We start from the raw sequence: 16,952 nt of genomic DNA, 5'->3' as shown, positions 1-16,952 counted from the left end.
TTTCATTCTTTCCGTCGTAAGTAAGCGTTTATTATGTGTTTGCTAATAAATCTGAATTGTACACTTGCAATTTTATTCGTGTAATTTGTAATACGGCAGCGTATCGTACGGCGATTTCAATTTAGTCATCGTAGTCCGAGTCAACAATTTCTAACGACATGGTAATGCTGAAGAACGATAAATAAAAAATCTCGCATCTTAAAAAATACGTAAGAAGTAACTGCGTTTTCTCGCGGACGGGCGAGAGAAAGATAATAATAACGCACTCGAACGAGTTAGTCAGTGCGAGCGAGTATGAAAATCCGTTTTGCAGTACAGAACTACCAGCGTATTTTACAATGTTTTACAATGGACTTTTTTTCAGGCACTGCATTTTTCCCAACGCGCGTAAAATGTAGCTATGAACAGCGTGACGTGATGCACTAGTGGCGAACGGTTATTCATTGGTGCTTCAAAAGCAAAGCTAAAAAAAACGAAGAGAAAAGGTTTGGTTTGTACGAAGGAGATACAATAGATGATATAAAAGTTACAATAGGGTTACATAAATATACCTGTCGCGCTGGTTGCATTTAGGAGTAAAGAAATGCGACGATACATTGGTCTGACCCTGAAGGGGACTCACTTTCCATTTGTCCACTTTCTTTACTGCCCATGTGTTGTACGACTTCTTGGATTTTCTCTCCTATCTCGCACGTGTGTCCACGTGCTCTTATACAGGGTGTCCCGGGTTTTAACCGACAAACTGCGGGAGCATATTCTACTAGTGGAAATAAGAAAAAATTCTTATATCGAGTTTGCTTAGAAATGCTTTATTACAAAGTTATAAACCAATATTGAAAAGAAATATGAGATAAGTAACAACGGAACATAGTGCAGAATTTGGAAGGTCGAAGATGTTTATGTTACGTGTATTCACATGTATTCATGTTCACTATGTTGAAACGATTCAGTATGATTGTTACTTTCACAACAGTAGCCGTTAGATTTCAATCGTCGTGTCAACTAGCAATTACTATCAGAATGCCAAAAGTGTTTTCAAATGAGGAATACACTGATATTCATTTCGTGTACGGATTCTGTGACGGAAATGCACGAGCTGCCGTACGAGAGTGTCAACGTAGATTTCCTAACAGGAGAGTACCAGATAGTTCTGTGTTTAGTAATACCCATTTCCAATTACGTAATTTGGGTTCATTTCGACCTATGAATGAATATGATGATGTTCGTTCAGCTCTAAGACACCGACGACGCTCGGAAAGAATCTTAAATCTTTTTGATAATACTCCTACACAAAGTGTTCGACGTGCTTCAGCTCAACTGCAGATATCGCGAAACACTATTTGGAGAACATTGCGTGCTGATGACAGATTCGCATATCGTTACACACCTGTACAAGAATGACTTCCAATCGATTATCAGAAACGAGTCGAATTTTGTAACTGGTATGTGAATGCAGTAGAAAGGGACAATCTTTTCTCATCAATGATATTATGGACAGATGAAGCGACCTTTACAAGACGAGGCATATTCAATTCTCATAATAGCCATGTATGGGCTCATAATAATCCACATACTACCAGACAAAGAAACTTTCAACACGAATTTCGATGTAATGTTTCGATGGGTATGCTTCATGACCGGCTTATTGGTCCGTTCTTTTTACCTGACCGATTGAACGGAGAATCTTTTCGAAGATCCCTATCAAACGATTTACCAATTTTGATGGAAAATGTGCCACTGCAGTTTCGCCAAAACAGCTGGATACAGTTAGACGGTTGTCCATCGCACTATGCTAGACAAGTTAGAAACTGGTTAGATGAACATTGTGCTCATAGGTGGATTGGTCGAGGAGGACCGGTTTTCTGGCCTCCAAGATCGCCCGATTTAACGCCTCTTGATTTTGATTTATGGGGAACTTTAAAAAATAAAGTTTGCGGTACAGAAGTAATCTCGCTTGAAGATTTAAAGCAGCGAATTACTAATTCAGTTACTGAGATGCAACAAAATTTTCAGGAATGTCGTACTGTAACAAAATCTGTTCTACGTCGATGGCTAGCTTGTATCGATGTGCAAGGACAACATTTTGAAATGCGTCACTAAATCATTGCGTAGATAATTTTTCTTTTTGTGAAAAAATCCGTTGTTACTTATCTGATATTTCTTTTCAATATTGGTTTATAACTTTGTAATAAAGCATTTCTAAGCAAACTTGATAGAAGAATTTTTTCTTATTTCCACTAGTAGAATATGCTCCCGCAGTTTGTCGGTTAAAACCCGGGACACCCTGTATTGTTGCCTGGCCATTTAGTTCACACCATTACAAATTCGTCAAAGCAGCAAAACAACCGTTTCAAAATTGATGGTAAGCCATTGTGTAAATAGAAAGGAATTGTGGTATCTTTAGGGATACCGCATTTAGGAACAATAACAATAAAACATCGAGCCGAATTTGTCAAATAACGGTGACTCTGCATCTCCGGACCGTTAGAACAGTTCAAGCCTAATAATGTCGTAACAGTTACTACCTAATAATTATCGGTGGCAAGATAATAGCGTCTTTGAATGTGTCTTCCACTCGATAAACTGCAAAGTAATCGAAGGGAGAGCGCGATTTAATCGACACGTAATTGTCTGACCATCAAACCGTTAATCCTTCTACTCTGTTACATCGTATTCGATCAACACGAGATAAACTCGCTTTTTCGTTATCTCAATCGTTTGATTTTCCATTTCCCTACTTCTGTCAAGCTGCATTTCTCTCATGATAAATAAATTCTAACTTAACATAAAATTAAATGCTATTATAATTATGTGATAAAATCTGAATTTAATGCTCGAAATATGTGGCAGAAAATTGGGTTCAAAACGAAGAGGACTAACTTAATATTAAGATGGCCCTTTCCTAAAAAGAAAAGAGAGATAAATAATAAATCGGACAAATAAATATACTACCATTTGGTGCAATTGGGCGTTCTAAAAAACTAAGAACATTTACAAAATACCTTAGTTTTGTTAAAATATTTTAATATTAATAAATGAAAAGGAATTATTCTATATGTTAGGTTAACTAAGGAAAAGTCTATACGGAATTTTTTAGCAAAATTCAAACGTAAAATTTGGTATTAAGAATTAATTTTATTGAACCAAATATGCACTATATTTTTTGATGACTTGTATTCATCATCTCTCAGCTAGCTGCATTATACCACTCTGATAAAATGCTTGATTTTTATCGACAAGGAACTAGGCTAGATGATTTTTCAGGTTCTCTGAAGCATGAAACTGTAAACCATTGAGAGAGTTTCGTAGCAACCGGAATAAGTAGAAATCAGATTTTTTGGCGCAAGGTCGAGTGAATATGGCGAATGAGGCAACACATCTCAGCCAGGTTGCAACAATTTTCGCTAGGTCTGAAACGTGTAGTCTGATGTTGTCGTGTGGGAATGTAACATCCTATTCTATTGACCAATTCTGGACGTTTCTCTTTGATTACTGCCTTTAATTGGTTCAAGAAACAATATTTGTCCGAATTAATTGTTGTTTTGGGTCTTAGGTAGGAGCTCATAATTAATGGTGTCTTCCAATTCCACCAGATTCAGAGCATGAACTTCTTCGCGTACAGATACAGACCCAGTAGTGGTGTAGTTAATGGTGGTTCATCTCGCTTATCCCTTTTTCGCGTTTTATTGTAAACGATCCACTTCACATCGCCCATCCACCAATCTTTTCAAGAATGAGTCATTTTCATTTCTTTTCAGCGCCGAATTACTGATAGAAATGCGGTCCATCAAATCTTTTCAATCAACTAATGCGGCACGCAACGTACAGTTTATTCATCGATCTCAGGCTTTATGTGTGTTCGGCAATAATTGATTGGCCAATGTTGAGTTCCTCTGAATCTCCTGAATGGTGATTTGCAAATCCGCATCAATTAAAGTCATGATGTGATCGACATCCGTAGTGACTGGACAAGTGGAACGAAGAGCGACTTCAAGAGCCAATTCTCCTGCAAAACTTTGTACTTTCTGGCAGATTTGTTCGCTAACAGCATCTCCTCTCCGTACATGACGCACATCTTTGTTTAGTTTGTCTCACATTTTTACCTTTATGATAGTAAAAAAGCATTATGTACCGGAAAAACACATTATTTCCTTTTATCTTCAAACTGCTGCTAAAACGCTTGTGTTTACACGATTGCAATCACTTTACTCAATAAATGTGTGCCTAAGTATCATCTTTTCGAACATACTCATACTTAACAAATTTTACTGAAGTTAGCGTATATTTAGTTCAAGTGAACTACTTCTGTTGGGAAATCTGCAATCGGCGAATTTTCGATCAATCTAATATATATATATATATACTCGATATAAGAATTTTTTCTTATTTCCACTAGTAGAATATGCTCCCGCAGTTTGTCGGTTAAAACACGGGACACCCTGTATATGTATATAAAAAAAGTCATAGTAAGATATTGCGCTCTCCTCTATTTGATTTTAAAATATTCGTTTAATAACGTAGAATTGAAATATCCAATCGCCGAATTAGGCGTTCTCTCGATTTTGTAAAAAAATATTTGCAATTTCTTACAAACATTGCTACGCATCTATCGACTTCACACAAAGCACTGAGACATCAATCGCAATGCGGCAAATGCCACTTTAATACATCGACACTGTTATATCGCAGACATTTCCAGAAAAATCGCGAATAAAGCGAAAATAAGCGAATAAAGTAAATACCTAGAATTGTCGCTTCAACGAAAATTCAAACTATTTTGATAGCAATCAACAAAATTATTATAAAAATAAAGTGAATGAAAATTGTTAGGAAAAAGCAAACCTTTATTAAAAAGTTTTTAACAACAATTTATTGAATAGAACTGGATAGAGTGGAATGCGTGGGCGGAGCTTTTCCCCGAGCATCCCTCTCCTTAAAATTTAATCTAACTCAACCTATTTTCTCGAGATGAAGCATTATTGAAGGTAAATAAGTTCTCCAAGAATTGTATTATTTAATATTTAAGGAATTATTATATATATACACACGTATACATGTCGAGAAGAATTATCTCGAGAAAGTTCTCGAAAAACTATTTATCTCGAATAATGCTTCACTTCTAGGAAATTAGTTAGGTCAGGCTATTTTGGGGAAAGGAGGTGCAGGGGGAAGAGTCTTTGTCCCTCTCCCGCCTACGCATCGAATTTATCACGTTTCAAAAGAATGTAGCTTTGTTTTATAAATAGAAAATTTATTATTTTATTTTACATTATTCATGAAGCTGCTCAGTAAACACTCCGAATTACTGATTTATACTGATGTATTTATATAAACAAGATGAACGCTCTAATATATGTGCATGGTGTCAGAAAATTACGTTCTCTTCAATAAACCTTGTTTTGTTAATAAAGACTTGCTTCTTGACTTTAACTGAAAACTTTCATATACTTCGGTTTTATAATAATTATGTTGATCTCGAAAAAAAGCTTGAGTTTTTGTTGGAGTGGCACTTTTAGACATTTACTGCGAGTAATTTTAAAATATCGCTCACTAGCGATCCGTCAAATTTTTGATCCGCATTTGGTACCTAATCCGAATTTGATCACTCTACTTTACAAAGTACAACTTACAAGTAGCGCCGTCTGTAGCGAATCCGAAGAAACTTTCTGATCAATCCAAGATATATAGAAGAGTTTTTTATAAAACATTGAGCAAAAACTAAGATACTTTGTAAATATGTTTACAGTTTCTCGGAGCATTTAATTAGCATCTGATTCCAGTATATTTATTTGTACGATTTAATATTTATATCTGTTTTTCTCTTTAGAGGAGAGGGAGGACCAGTTTAATATTAAATCCCCCCGGTTTAAACCTAATTTTCTGCCAAACGGTTCGAGCACTTAATTCTGGACCTGATGTATCTGATTAGCATCTAATTAGCACTTAATTTTGTTTTAAGTTATAATTGTTTTGTTGAACGCTGACAAGAGTCATTTCCCTTGCTTTATCTTGCTTATCTACCTCCGCGCGCGCGTTCATCTTATATTTAATATATCTTTATTAAACTTTCTGAGATTCTCCAATAAACGATTCTCCAATAATCTGCAAAAATTTGGGTAAATCTAATATTGCTTGAAAAGTAATCAACAATTCCTTTGCTTGTGCTAATAAAATAAGAAAAACCTTTTAAATATTTTAATATACAAAATATTAAAATATCGGAAAATGTATTTGTGCACTACATGTATTATTTGTGATCATAACGATAATGGAAATAAACTTTTACGACGCAAGCTTGTTACAGAGAATATCGCAGCGTATCGTTAATCGATCCGTTATTATTTGAACGGTCGACGAAAGCAAAGCGTAAAGTAGATTTCTCTTTATCTTTGGAAACCAGCTTTCTTGTTTGCTGGAATATACGGACTATCGTGGATCTCGCATTACGTAAGCATCTCTCTCTCCACTTGTTTCTTGCAATCTCGAATTAGCTGTATTTCGCAGAATTGAATATACATAAATGCAATTGAAACGTCACTGAAATTAAAGGCACCTTTCACAGGCACAGAAACGTAATGGCTCTCTTTATAAACTCTATAACAACCCTCCCCCCCCCCCCCACTCCGCGTCTTTCGGCCTCCTTCCCTCGACCGTCGTGTCCTACTTTCTTACAATATCTGAATACTGAGGTATTAGTAGATTATAACACGTATTCAGACAAGTGCCTCGAGTATGCTATGTATCCGGCGCGGACACGATAAGCCATTCCCGAGTTGACTTTAGGGCATCGTTAAAAAGCTCGCCTTCTCGAATACGATCGTACGCTAATAGCCATCACTCCGGCCGACTGTTGTCACGATAACGATAAATGTACGCACGCATTCCAGAAGAAAAACTAAGTAACCGTCGAAACATTTATATAATACGGCTTACAAGATAAAATATACGTTACTTGTGTAACGAAATCGATTGCATAAATCTCGAATGTAAAACTAGTTGGGGAGTTACGTTAGTTAGGAGACAAATTTATCGCACTATGTCTGTGAGGCTTATGAAGCCAAGTTTACATTCTGATAAGAGTATAATCTTGCCTATAGCCCTCCTGTACGCGATAAAGAGCGATACAAGAGAGACGAATAATGTATCTTGGGCGGTAACCGGCATCTCGACGAAAGCGCATTTTTATTGCATTTTTATTGCCCTTTTATTGCGGCCGAGCGCATTCTCGAGAATGGCGTGCCTCGGAAACAATTAATTTAAAACAGTATATTTCTCCGTGCGCTCTCGCGCTCTCTCGGCACACTCGAACACGTTAAACGATGTAATAAGTGCTACGCCCCGTAAAAAAAGAGTCAAAAGCTAATAACATCCGAGGTCGATCCTCTGTAAAAAAGTAAATGATCGATGACAGGAAAGGCTGGTTCTCCTAAAAGCATATTGTGGACAAGATAAAACTTGCTCGACCGGCTTCTCAACTGCGATGGTATTTATAATGAAACATGACTAATCTCTTCGTCTCTCTTTCTCTCTTTTTCTCGTATTTCTTCCTCTTTTTCTTTCTCGCTTTCCATTCCCTCCAGATCCATTCGCCTTCGTTCGCGTCTCTCTCTCTCTCTCCCTCCCCTCTTCCACGAACACTGTCAGAGCTCGTTATCTAGGCCAACAGATGCAGGTATTATTCACACGACACCGAGTATTTCTAAAACAAACTCGAATCTGGAGCGATAAATAAACAGGCCGTATTTAATGTTATCGTTTGAGGATCTCATAAAACATCTCTGTCACAACTGCGACAAGAAGGAGAGGTATTTTTCTTCGTCCCTTCTTTCGCTGAAGAGCAGCTTTCCGGCCGAGATTTACCAGACATCATCTTGACATCTTTCTTCTCTTTCACTTCATTATCGGTATCTCCTTTCCTTTTCCCCGCCATTATTTCTTTCCACAAGATTGCGATTCAATTTCCGTTGCTTTCAGTATTGCTGAATAGCTTTTTGAAACTGCTCGTAATTTATATGTAAAATGCATGTGCCTAGACCCCGCGATGGTAATGGTTCAATCTTTTTTCCTCTATAAATCATATTCCTTCTTCTTTCTTATGCAATACTTAAATATTAAAACATACTTTTGCGGAGTGTATCCATGATTGCGTGTATTCGGAATAATCCAATTTACTATTTCGCTCTTTCGCAATTATTAATGACTTCAATTTTTCTGTCATTGTTATCACAATTCTCTTCTGAGACTCGTTTATCAAACGACAAAAAAAGCTCTTAAAGAACCATCGATCTTTACCAGAGTACGATGACAGTGTTTCCTATCATCCGCCACAAATTTTGGATTAAACAGCTGATCATCGAGTTCTACGTGGGCGCGAAAAAGTCTTTGCAAAATGTAAAGTGGCGACCGTACAGACCCCCCAACATAACTTATAACTACACGTTCGTTTAAATTAACGAACAGTAGAGTAACACGGACGGTATGTCTTACAACGCACGGTAACGTCGAGGCACGTTTGCTCTTGTACTTTGAAACTCAATGACTATGTTTACACACTCCTCGAACACATGTTGCCTTAATCGACGTAAGCGATCGCGTTACCAGTAGGTAGTTAAGCCGAAGACTTTTAACGAACACACCGTACCACGCTACGGCGCGAGATAAATATTTCCGCCAGTAATAATTCGCAACGCGTCGCGCGAGTTCGTTACAAAACCTTCTCCGCGGCTTACCCCCTCTCCCCCTGCACTTGACACGTTTGAATATCGTACGCACCACTTATCGATTTCTTTGATATGAGAGAGAGAGAGAGAGAGAGCGATACGAGATACAAATGTAAAACTGTGTACGGAGAATGTTTACGATATGTTAGGAGTATGATTTAGTTTTGAGGGTTTTGCAACAGATGGCTGTAGTATCAGTTTGTTCCAATAGCTGTTTCCGATAACTGTTGTTTCTTACAGTGTTGACATTATCCATGACATTTAGTAGCATTATAGCAATAGATGCAATAACAGTCGTGTTTATATCATCGTAAAAATGCAACTTCCGAAACAGCATTTTCGACATGCGTTGCTTTTGTTTTTTAATCAAAAGAAAACTGCGGGCTGACGGTTATAAAATTCTTTGTGGAAACTTATGGCGATTCTGCCCCATCAATTAAGACGTGTGAATACTGGTTTAGACGCTTTAAAAGTGGTGATACTGATGCGAAGGACAAAGAACGCTCGGGACAACCAAGAAAGCTTGAAAATGCAGATTTGCAAGCATTATTGGACGAAAATCCAACACGATCCACTTCAGAACTTGCCAGAGCATTAAATGTCGATCGTACAACAGTTACCAAACATTTACATGAAATGGGAAAAATTCAGAAAGAAGGGAAATGGGTTCGACATCAATTATCGGAAAGTGCCATTTGAACATTTGCATTTCGTTGATCGCCAGGCAAAGAAAGAAGAGTCTTTTGTCTCGGATTGTTACTGGGGATGAAAAGTGGATCTATTTTGATAATCCGAAACGCAGAAAATCATGGGTGGATCCAGGCGAACCATCACATCCACTCCGAGACGCAATATTCACGGTTCAAAAGTAATGCTCTGTATTTGGTGGGATAGTGTACTATGAGCTGTTAAATCCGCACGAGACTGTCACGGCTGATCGTTATCGACACCAATTGTACAAGTTGAAGCAAGCATTGGACCAAAAACGACCACCAATTGCGAGTAAACGACGGAAAGTGATTCTTCTTCGTGACAACGCTCGACCTCACGTTGCGTTATCAGTGAAACAAACACTATTAGAGCTTGAATGGCAAGTCTTACTCCGGACATTGCTCCATGCGATTATTATTTGTTCCGGTCGATGCAACACGCTTTAGAGGATACACACTTTGATAATTTGAAGAAGTGCGAAAATTCGTCGACGAATGGATCAACTGAAAAGAAGAGTCATTTTATCGTGGTGGAATCCATCTCTTGCCAGAGCATTAAATGTTGATCGTACAACAGTTCCAAACATTTACATGAAATGGGAAAAATTCAGAAAGAAGGGAAATGGGTTCGACATCAATTATCGGAAAGTGCCATTTGAACATTTGCATTTCGTTGATCGCCAGGCAAAAAAGAAGAGTCTTTTGTCTCGGATTGTTACTGGGGATGAAAAGTGGATCTATTTTGATAATCCGAAACGCAGAAAATCATGGGTGGATCCAGGCGAACCATCAACATCCACTCCGAGACGCAATATTCACGGTTCAAAAGTAATGCTCTGTATTCGTGGGATAGTGTACTATGAGCTGTTAAATCCGCACGAGACTGTCACGGCTGATGGTTATCGACACCAATTGTACAAGTTGAAGCAAGCATTGACGAAAAACGACCACCAATTGCGAGCAAACGACGGAAAGTAATTCTTCTTCGTGACAACGCTCGACCTGACGTTGCGTTATCAGTGAAAGAAACACTATTAGAGCTTGAATGGCAAGTCTTCTCCGGACATTGCTCCATGCGATTATTATTTGTTCCGGTCGATGCAACACGCTTTAGAGGATACACACTTTGATAATTTCGAAGAAGTGCGAAAATTCGTCGACGAATGGCTCGACTCAAAAGAAGAGTCATTTTATCGTGGTGGAATCCATCTCTTGCCAGAGCATTAAATGTTGATCGTACAACAGTTGCCAAACATTTACATGAAATGGGAAAACTTCAGAAGGAAGGGAAATGGGTTCGACATCAATTATCGGAAAGTGCCATGTGAACATTTGCATTTCGTTGATCGCCAGGCAAAGAAAGAAGAGTCTTTTGTCTCGGATTGTTACTGGGGATGAAAGTGGATCTATTTTGATAATCCGAAACGCGGAAAATCATGGGTGGATCCAGGCGAACCATCAACATCCACTCCGAGACGCAATATTCACGGTTCAAAAGTAATGCTCTGTATTTGGTGGGATAGTGTACTATGAGCTGTTAAATCCGCACGAGACTGTCACGGCTGATCGTTATCGACACCAATTGTACAAGTTGAAGCAAGCATTGGACAAAAACGACCACCAATTGCGAGTAAACGACGGAAAGTGATTCTTCTTCGTGACAACGCTCGACCTCACGTTGCGTTATCAGTGAAACAAACACTATAGAGCTTGAATGGCAAGTCTTCTCCGGACATTGCTCCATGCGATTATTATGTTCCGGTCGATGCAACACGCTTTAGAGGATACACACTTTGATAATTTGAAGAAGTGCGAAAATTCGTCGACGAATGGATCAACTGAAGAAGAGTCATTTTATCGTGGTGGAATCCATCTCTTGCCAGAGCATTAAATGTTGATCGTACAACAGTTGCCAAACATTTACATGAAATGGGAAAATTCAGAAGAAGGGAAATGGGTTCGACATTTATCGGAAAGTGCCATTTGAACATTTGCATTTCGTTGATCGCCAGGCAAAAGAAGAGTCTTTTGTCTCGGATTGTTACTGGGGATGAAAAGTGGATCTATTTTGATAATCCGAGCAGAAAATCATGGGTGGATCCAGGCGAACCATCAACATCCACTCCGAGACGCAATATTCACGGTTCAAAAGTAATGCTCTGTATTTGGTGGGATAGTGTATGAGCTGTTAAATCCGCACGAGACTGTCACGGCTGATGGTTATCGACACCAATTGTACAAGTTGAAGCAAGCATTGGACGACCACAATTGCGAGTAAACGACGGAAAGTGATTCTTCTTCGTGACAACGCTCGACCTGACGTTGCGTTATCAGTGAAACAAACACTATTAGAGCTTGAATGGCATCTTACCCACCCCGCGTATTCTCCGGACATTGCTCCATGCGATTTTGTTCCGGTGGATGCAACACGCTTTAGAGGATACACACTTTCATAATTTGGAAGAAGTGCGAAAATTCGTCGACGAATGGATCAACTGAAAGAAGAGTCATTTTATCGTGGTGGAATCCATCTCTTGCAGAAAGATGGGAAAAGTTATAGAAAACGAAGGAAAATATTTTGATTAAGGTATTCATTCATTATCATATTTAAATACATGCGTTTTTGAGCAAAAAAAACCCTCAAAACTAAATCGTCGACGAATGGATCAACTGAAAAGAAGAGTCATTTTATCGTGGTGGAATCCATCTCTTGCCAGAAAGATGGGAAAAAGTTATAGAAAACGAAGGAAAATATTTTGATTAAGGTATTCATTCATTATCATATTTAAATACATGCGTTTTTGAGCAAAAAAAACCCTCAAAACTAAATCAGCGTTTTTTGAGCAAAAAAACCCTCAAAACTAAATCACACCCCTAATACATTCCAAGCGTTATCTACATATCAATAGCACAATGTTTAATACCATGTGGTTGTTTTTCGTCGAAGCAGGACTCTCTTGATTCCGGAACTCTCGCAGTCACCGGGTATTTGCTAGGCACGCCCGCTATCGGTTAACGGCTTGGTTCATATACCGGCTTCGGCGACTATCAATGTCACGTATCGAAATACTGGATGATCCGCATCCGATTGAACACGCTGAGCGTGCAAGGTGTTCTTCCGGCGATGATCAAATGGAGATTCAAGAAGATTGTCCAAGAATTAAAAGCACCGAATTTCCGGATCCTGAAAAACAGGTTTCCATATACTAATGCGTATGGTCGATGCGACTATGCTTATATTTAAAATACGTTAAAACTTGTAGGAATCTCTCGAGAGTGAGTGTATTCCTGATCCAATGGACGCCGAACAAACATGGCCCACGGAGGAGGAATTGGCGGAAGCAGTAGCAAAGAGAAAGATTACCAAACTTGTACCTCGAGGAACGTCAGAGTATCAAGCTGCATGGATACCAGACGAAGATGGAGGTATTTCTTACCGTCTTATCTTTTGTCTCCTGTCTTCTCTTCTCCTTTGAATTAGATCAGATTTTTTTCTTTGTTTCCTTGAAAAATTTCTGTTTTTTTTCAGTAAGTCTTGGTGAAGGTTCAGAGGACGAGTCGAGGATGTGTCTATGGAGGAAGTGAGATCTGAAGTAGACAGTATCAAAGACTTGGAAGACGATGAAGAGTACGAAACTATTACGATATCAGAATCGGGAGTGGATGGTGAACGTTACGATCGAGATATCGATGTGCTTGAAGAGAACCAAGCGATGGAAAAATTCAAAGGTAAATGTATATAGGCTGTGTAACATAAATTTTTACGTAATATGTGTATCTTCTTCATGACTTAAAGTTATAATTTTATAAATGCTTTCCTTCCGTATACGCATACCGTATTTTTGCGATTATCGTAGTACTAATAACAATTGTTTCATGATATGTAGAAGCAAAATTGGACGCACAATTTCCGGATGAAGTGGATACTCCTGGCGGCGTATTGGCTAAAGTAAGATTTCAAAAATATCGCGGTCTCGAATCGTTTCGCACGAGTCCGTGGGATGTAAAGGAAAATCTTCCTACTGATTACGCCCGGATAATCGAGTTCGCGGACTACAATCGCAGACGAAAACGCATTTACAAAGAAATCGAGGACATCGAAGGAGTCACGGTATGCAGATCAGGAAAAATTCTCTCTTACAGTCTTCATCAAACTTTCATATTAAGGGGGAGCCTGCTTTAGAACGTTGAAAATGAGGTATAATTTTACGAATTTTTTTGTAGAAACTATACAGCGGATCATTATAAAACTTTGATGCATTTATTAGTACATGTTTAAAGATAAAAAAATTATTTTTTTATTTGAATATATCGCCTGTAGAGGTCGTCCTGGAGGCATTGTAAATTGGTGAGCATTCTCCTGCCTCCAAATTTCATCCAAACTGAAAAATTGAAATATTTTCTCGTTATTTATGAATTCCCATCGTCGATGAACCTTTAATATTCATAAAAACATTAAGTTAAACAATTATTTTTGCATGAAAAAGTTCCAAAACTTTGCCTAAAAATCGTACTTTTGTGTTCTAAGCTCCACCATTTTGGCACTTTTCAACTTTTTTCTTCTCTCTGGTTCATCGACGATGGGAATTCATAAATAACGAGAACATATTTCAATTTTTCAGTTCAGACGAAATTTGGAGGCAGGAGAATGCTCAGCAATTTGCAATGCCGGCGACGCGGCTGCACTAAGATTTCTCCAGGACGACCTCTACAGGCGATATATTCAAATCAAAAATAATTTTTTTTATCTTTAAACATGTACTAATAAATGCATCAAAGTTTTATAACGATCCGCTGTATAGTTTCTCCAAAAACAATTCGTAAAATATACCTTATTTTCAGCGTTCTAAAGCAGGCTCCCCCTTAAGTGTGTACTATTTACGTTTTGTGCGATTTTAGCCGGGACAGTACGTCAAGATCTACATTGCGCGGGTGCAAAAAGAGGTTTTCAAGACGTTCGCGACTGGGACTCAACCGCTGATAGTAGTCGGCTTGCTCGAATTTGAGCGCAAGATGTCCCTTCTGAACGTCTTGTTGAAGCATTCGAATAGTACTGCGCAGCCGATCAAGTCGAAGGAAAGACTGATATTTCAGTGTGGATTCAGGCGATTCGTGGCATCTCCGATATTCAGCCAACACACGAACGGCACCAAGCATAAGGTAATCATGTACACGGTTCTCATTTAATATTTTTGTAATTAAATATATTTTATGATATATATGCAGATCTCATAAATATTTTTTTCTTTAGTACGAGAGATACTTTCATCCTGACAGTACCGTCGTGGCGAGCATGTATGCGCCAGTCACTTTCTCACCGTGTCCAATTCTCTGTTATGTCGAAAATCAGGACGGCAAGCTCGTACGTATTTCGTTAATATTATCATCAATATTACGTTAAAACTGCCTGACGAAAATAATGCTGATATTAAAGAAAAATAACAATATTGGGGATTATTTTAGGAATTGATCGCAACCGGAAGCGTTCTGTCTTCCGATCCCAACAGAGTCGTCCTGAAACGAGTCGTTCTGAGCGGCCATCCATATAAGGTGAATAAGAGATCGGTGGTGGTGCGTTTCATGTTCTTCCATCGCGAGGACATCGAATGGTTCAAGCCTATTCAATTGAGGACGAAATATGGACGCAGAGGCCACATAAAGGAACCTCTTGGTGAGCGATCAATTATTTTCAAGCAAATCTTCTTTGTGTTTGATTAATATTTGTGATGTGTAATTTTCAAACAAACTCCTTTTATGTTTACTTTATATTTGCTACTATTTTTGTAATATTTAGATGTATCATTAGACGTATTCATGATTCCTTACAGGCACACATGGTCACATGAAGTGTATCTTCAACGGACAGCTGAAATCGCAAGACACAGTGCTAATGAACCTGTACAAACGAGTTTTCCCTAAATGGTCATATGAGCCATTGCATACAATCATGTAATTCTATTCAAATTATTGCAAAATATTATATATATCTTATACATTTACATTTATTATACGTTATCAATCCACTTGCTAAAATGTATTAGGCACAACTGTGTTTATAGTTTTGTAGAAAGAACAATAAGTTTGTTCTTTATCGCTGCACTTTTGAACTAGCGCAATAAGTTAGAGTGAAACAAATTTCTTTCATTCTAACTTATTGCATTAGTTCAGAAGTGCAGTGAAAAAGAACAAACCTAGTGATTCGAGAACATGATTCATTGAACGAGCAGTTATTCAGCGACTAACGCGAGTTGCGTGAATTTTAATTTCAACAAAACCCGCTGAGGCGCTACTCTGCTAATGCAAATTTTAAATCGAGATGATACAACTGAGTAATTAAGGCAAATTTTTTGTTTTTAAATAGCACTTAAAAACACGACTTAGCGGCAAATAGAATAAACTCTTTTTCTTTAGCTATACAGGGTGTTTCCTCTAACTGTAGCACTTAGAATATCTCTGCTTCCTTTGATGATATGAAAAAAGTCAAAGGACGAAAATTGTTCGATTCAAAGAGACTAGTACTCTGGTAAGAAAATTATTTTTTTTAATGTGACCTTTCACAAGATATCAAGGTCATGAACATTTTTTTAAATGAGATGGTATATTTTCCTTAACGAAATGATGTAGCTTGTAAAAAAACAAATTCAACCATACAGAATACGTTGACCTTCAAATGACTTTGAACCACAAAAATCACGTTTAGGAAAAGAAACTCTATTTATTGTATGTATAACTACAAAGATATACCTTTTTTACAGATGTTCGAAATGATCACCGTTTACTTCCATACACTTTCGATGAATAAACGATTGTTTTACGTTTTTGAGAGATTCCGGAGTAATTGCGGTGCACGCACGCTGAATTCTTTCTCGCATATCTCCAGGTGTTGTCGGAATATCGCGATAAACTTCATTTGCACGGAACATACTCAACGAATCATTTCCTGATCGCTGGATCGGACGTGGTGGAAGAATTTCTTGGCCGGCTCGATCACCAGATCTTACGCCTCTTGATTTTTTTCTTTGGGGGCACCTAAAAAATGAAGTTTATCGCGATATTCCGACAACACCTGAAGATATGCGAGAAAGAATTCAGCGTGCGTGCACCGCAATTACTCCGGAATCTCTGAAAAACGTAAAACAATCGTTTATTCATCGAATTCGAAAGTGTATGGAAGTAAACGGTGATCATTTCGAACATCTGTAAAAAAGGTATATCTTTGTAGTTATACATACAATAGAGTTTCTTTTCCTAAACGTGATTTTTGTGGTTCAAAGTCATTTGAAGGTCAACATATTCTGTACGGTTGAATTTGTTTTTTTACAAGCTACATCATTTCGTTAAGGAAAATATACCATCTCGTTTAAAAAAATGTTGATGACCTTGATATCTTGTGAAAGGTCACATTAAAAAAAATTATTTTCTTACCGGAGTACTAGTCTCTTTGAATCGAACAATTTTCGTCCTTTGACTTTTTCATATCATCAAAGGAAGCAGAGATATTCTAAGTGCTACAGTTAGAGGA

The 16,952-nt window shown here is 38.0% G+C and overlaps 1 protein-coding gene across 1 annotated transcript in view; it reads left to right on the top strand.

The window, feature by feature from the left end:
* The window catches only part of LOC105286004 (pre-rRNA-processing protein TSR1 homolog), a 64,827-nt gene extending 49,398 nt beyond the window's left edge, over window positions 1-15,429 (top strand). Inside the window, 11 exon segments of the mRNA XM_026974692.1 lie at window positions 12,381-12,430; window positions 12,432-12,464; window positions 12,466-12,625; window positions 12,694-12,856; window positions 12,960-12,986; window positions 12,989-13,159; window positions 13,318-13,541; window positions 14,330-14,590; window positions 14,682-14,792; window positions 14,894-15,101; window positions 15,259-15,429. Coding sequence (XP_026830493.1) covers window positions 12,381-12,430; window positions 12,432-12,464; window positions 12,466-12,625; window positions 12,694-12,856; window positions 12,960-12,986; window positions 12,989-13,159; window positions 13,318-13,541; window positions 14,330-14,590; window positions 14,682-14,792; window positions 14,894-15,101; window positions 15,259-15,383 — 1,533 coding nt within the window. The 3' untranslated portion in view covers window positions 15,384-15,429.
* The last annotated feature ends 1,523 nt before the right edge of the window (window positions 15,430-16,952 follow it).

Source organism: Ooceraea biroi, chromosome 13 (genome assembly GCF_003672135.1).
Source record: "Ooceraea biroi isolate clonal line C1 chromosome 13, Obir_v5.4, whole genome shotgun sequence".
Taxonomy (NCBI): Eukaryota; Metazoa; Arthropoda; class Insecta; order Hymenoptera; family Formicidae; genus Ooceraea; species Ooceraea biroi.
The sequence above is the reverse complement of the archived record's forward strand: the minus strand, read 5'-3'. Positions and strand labels throughout refer to the sequence as shown.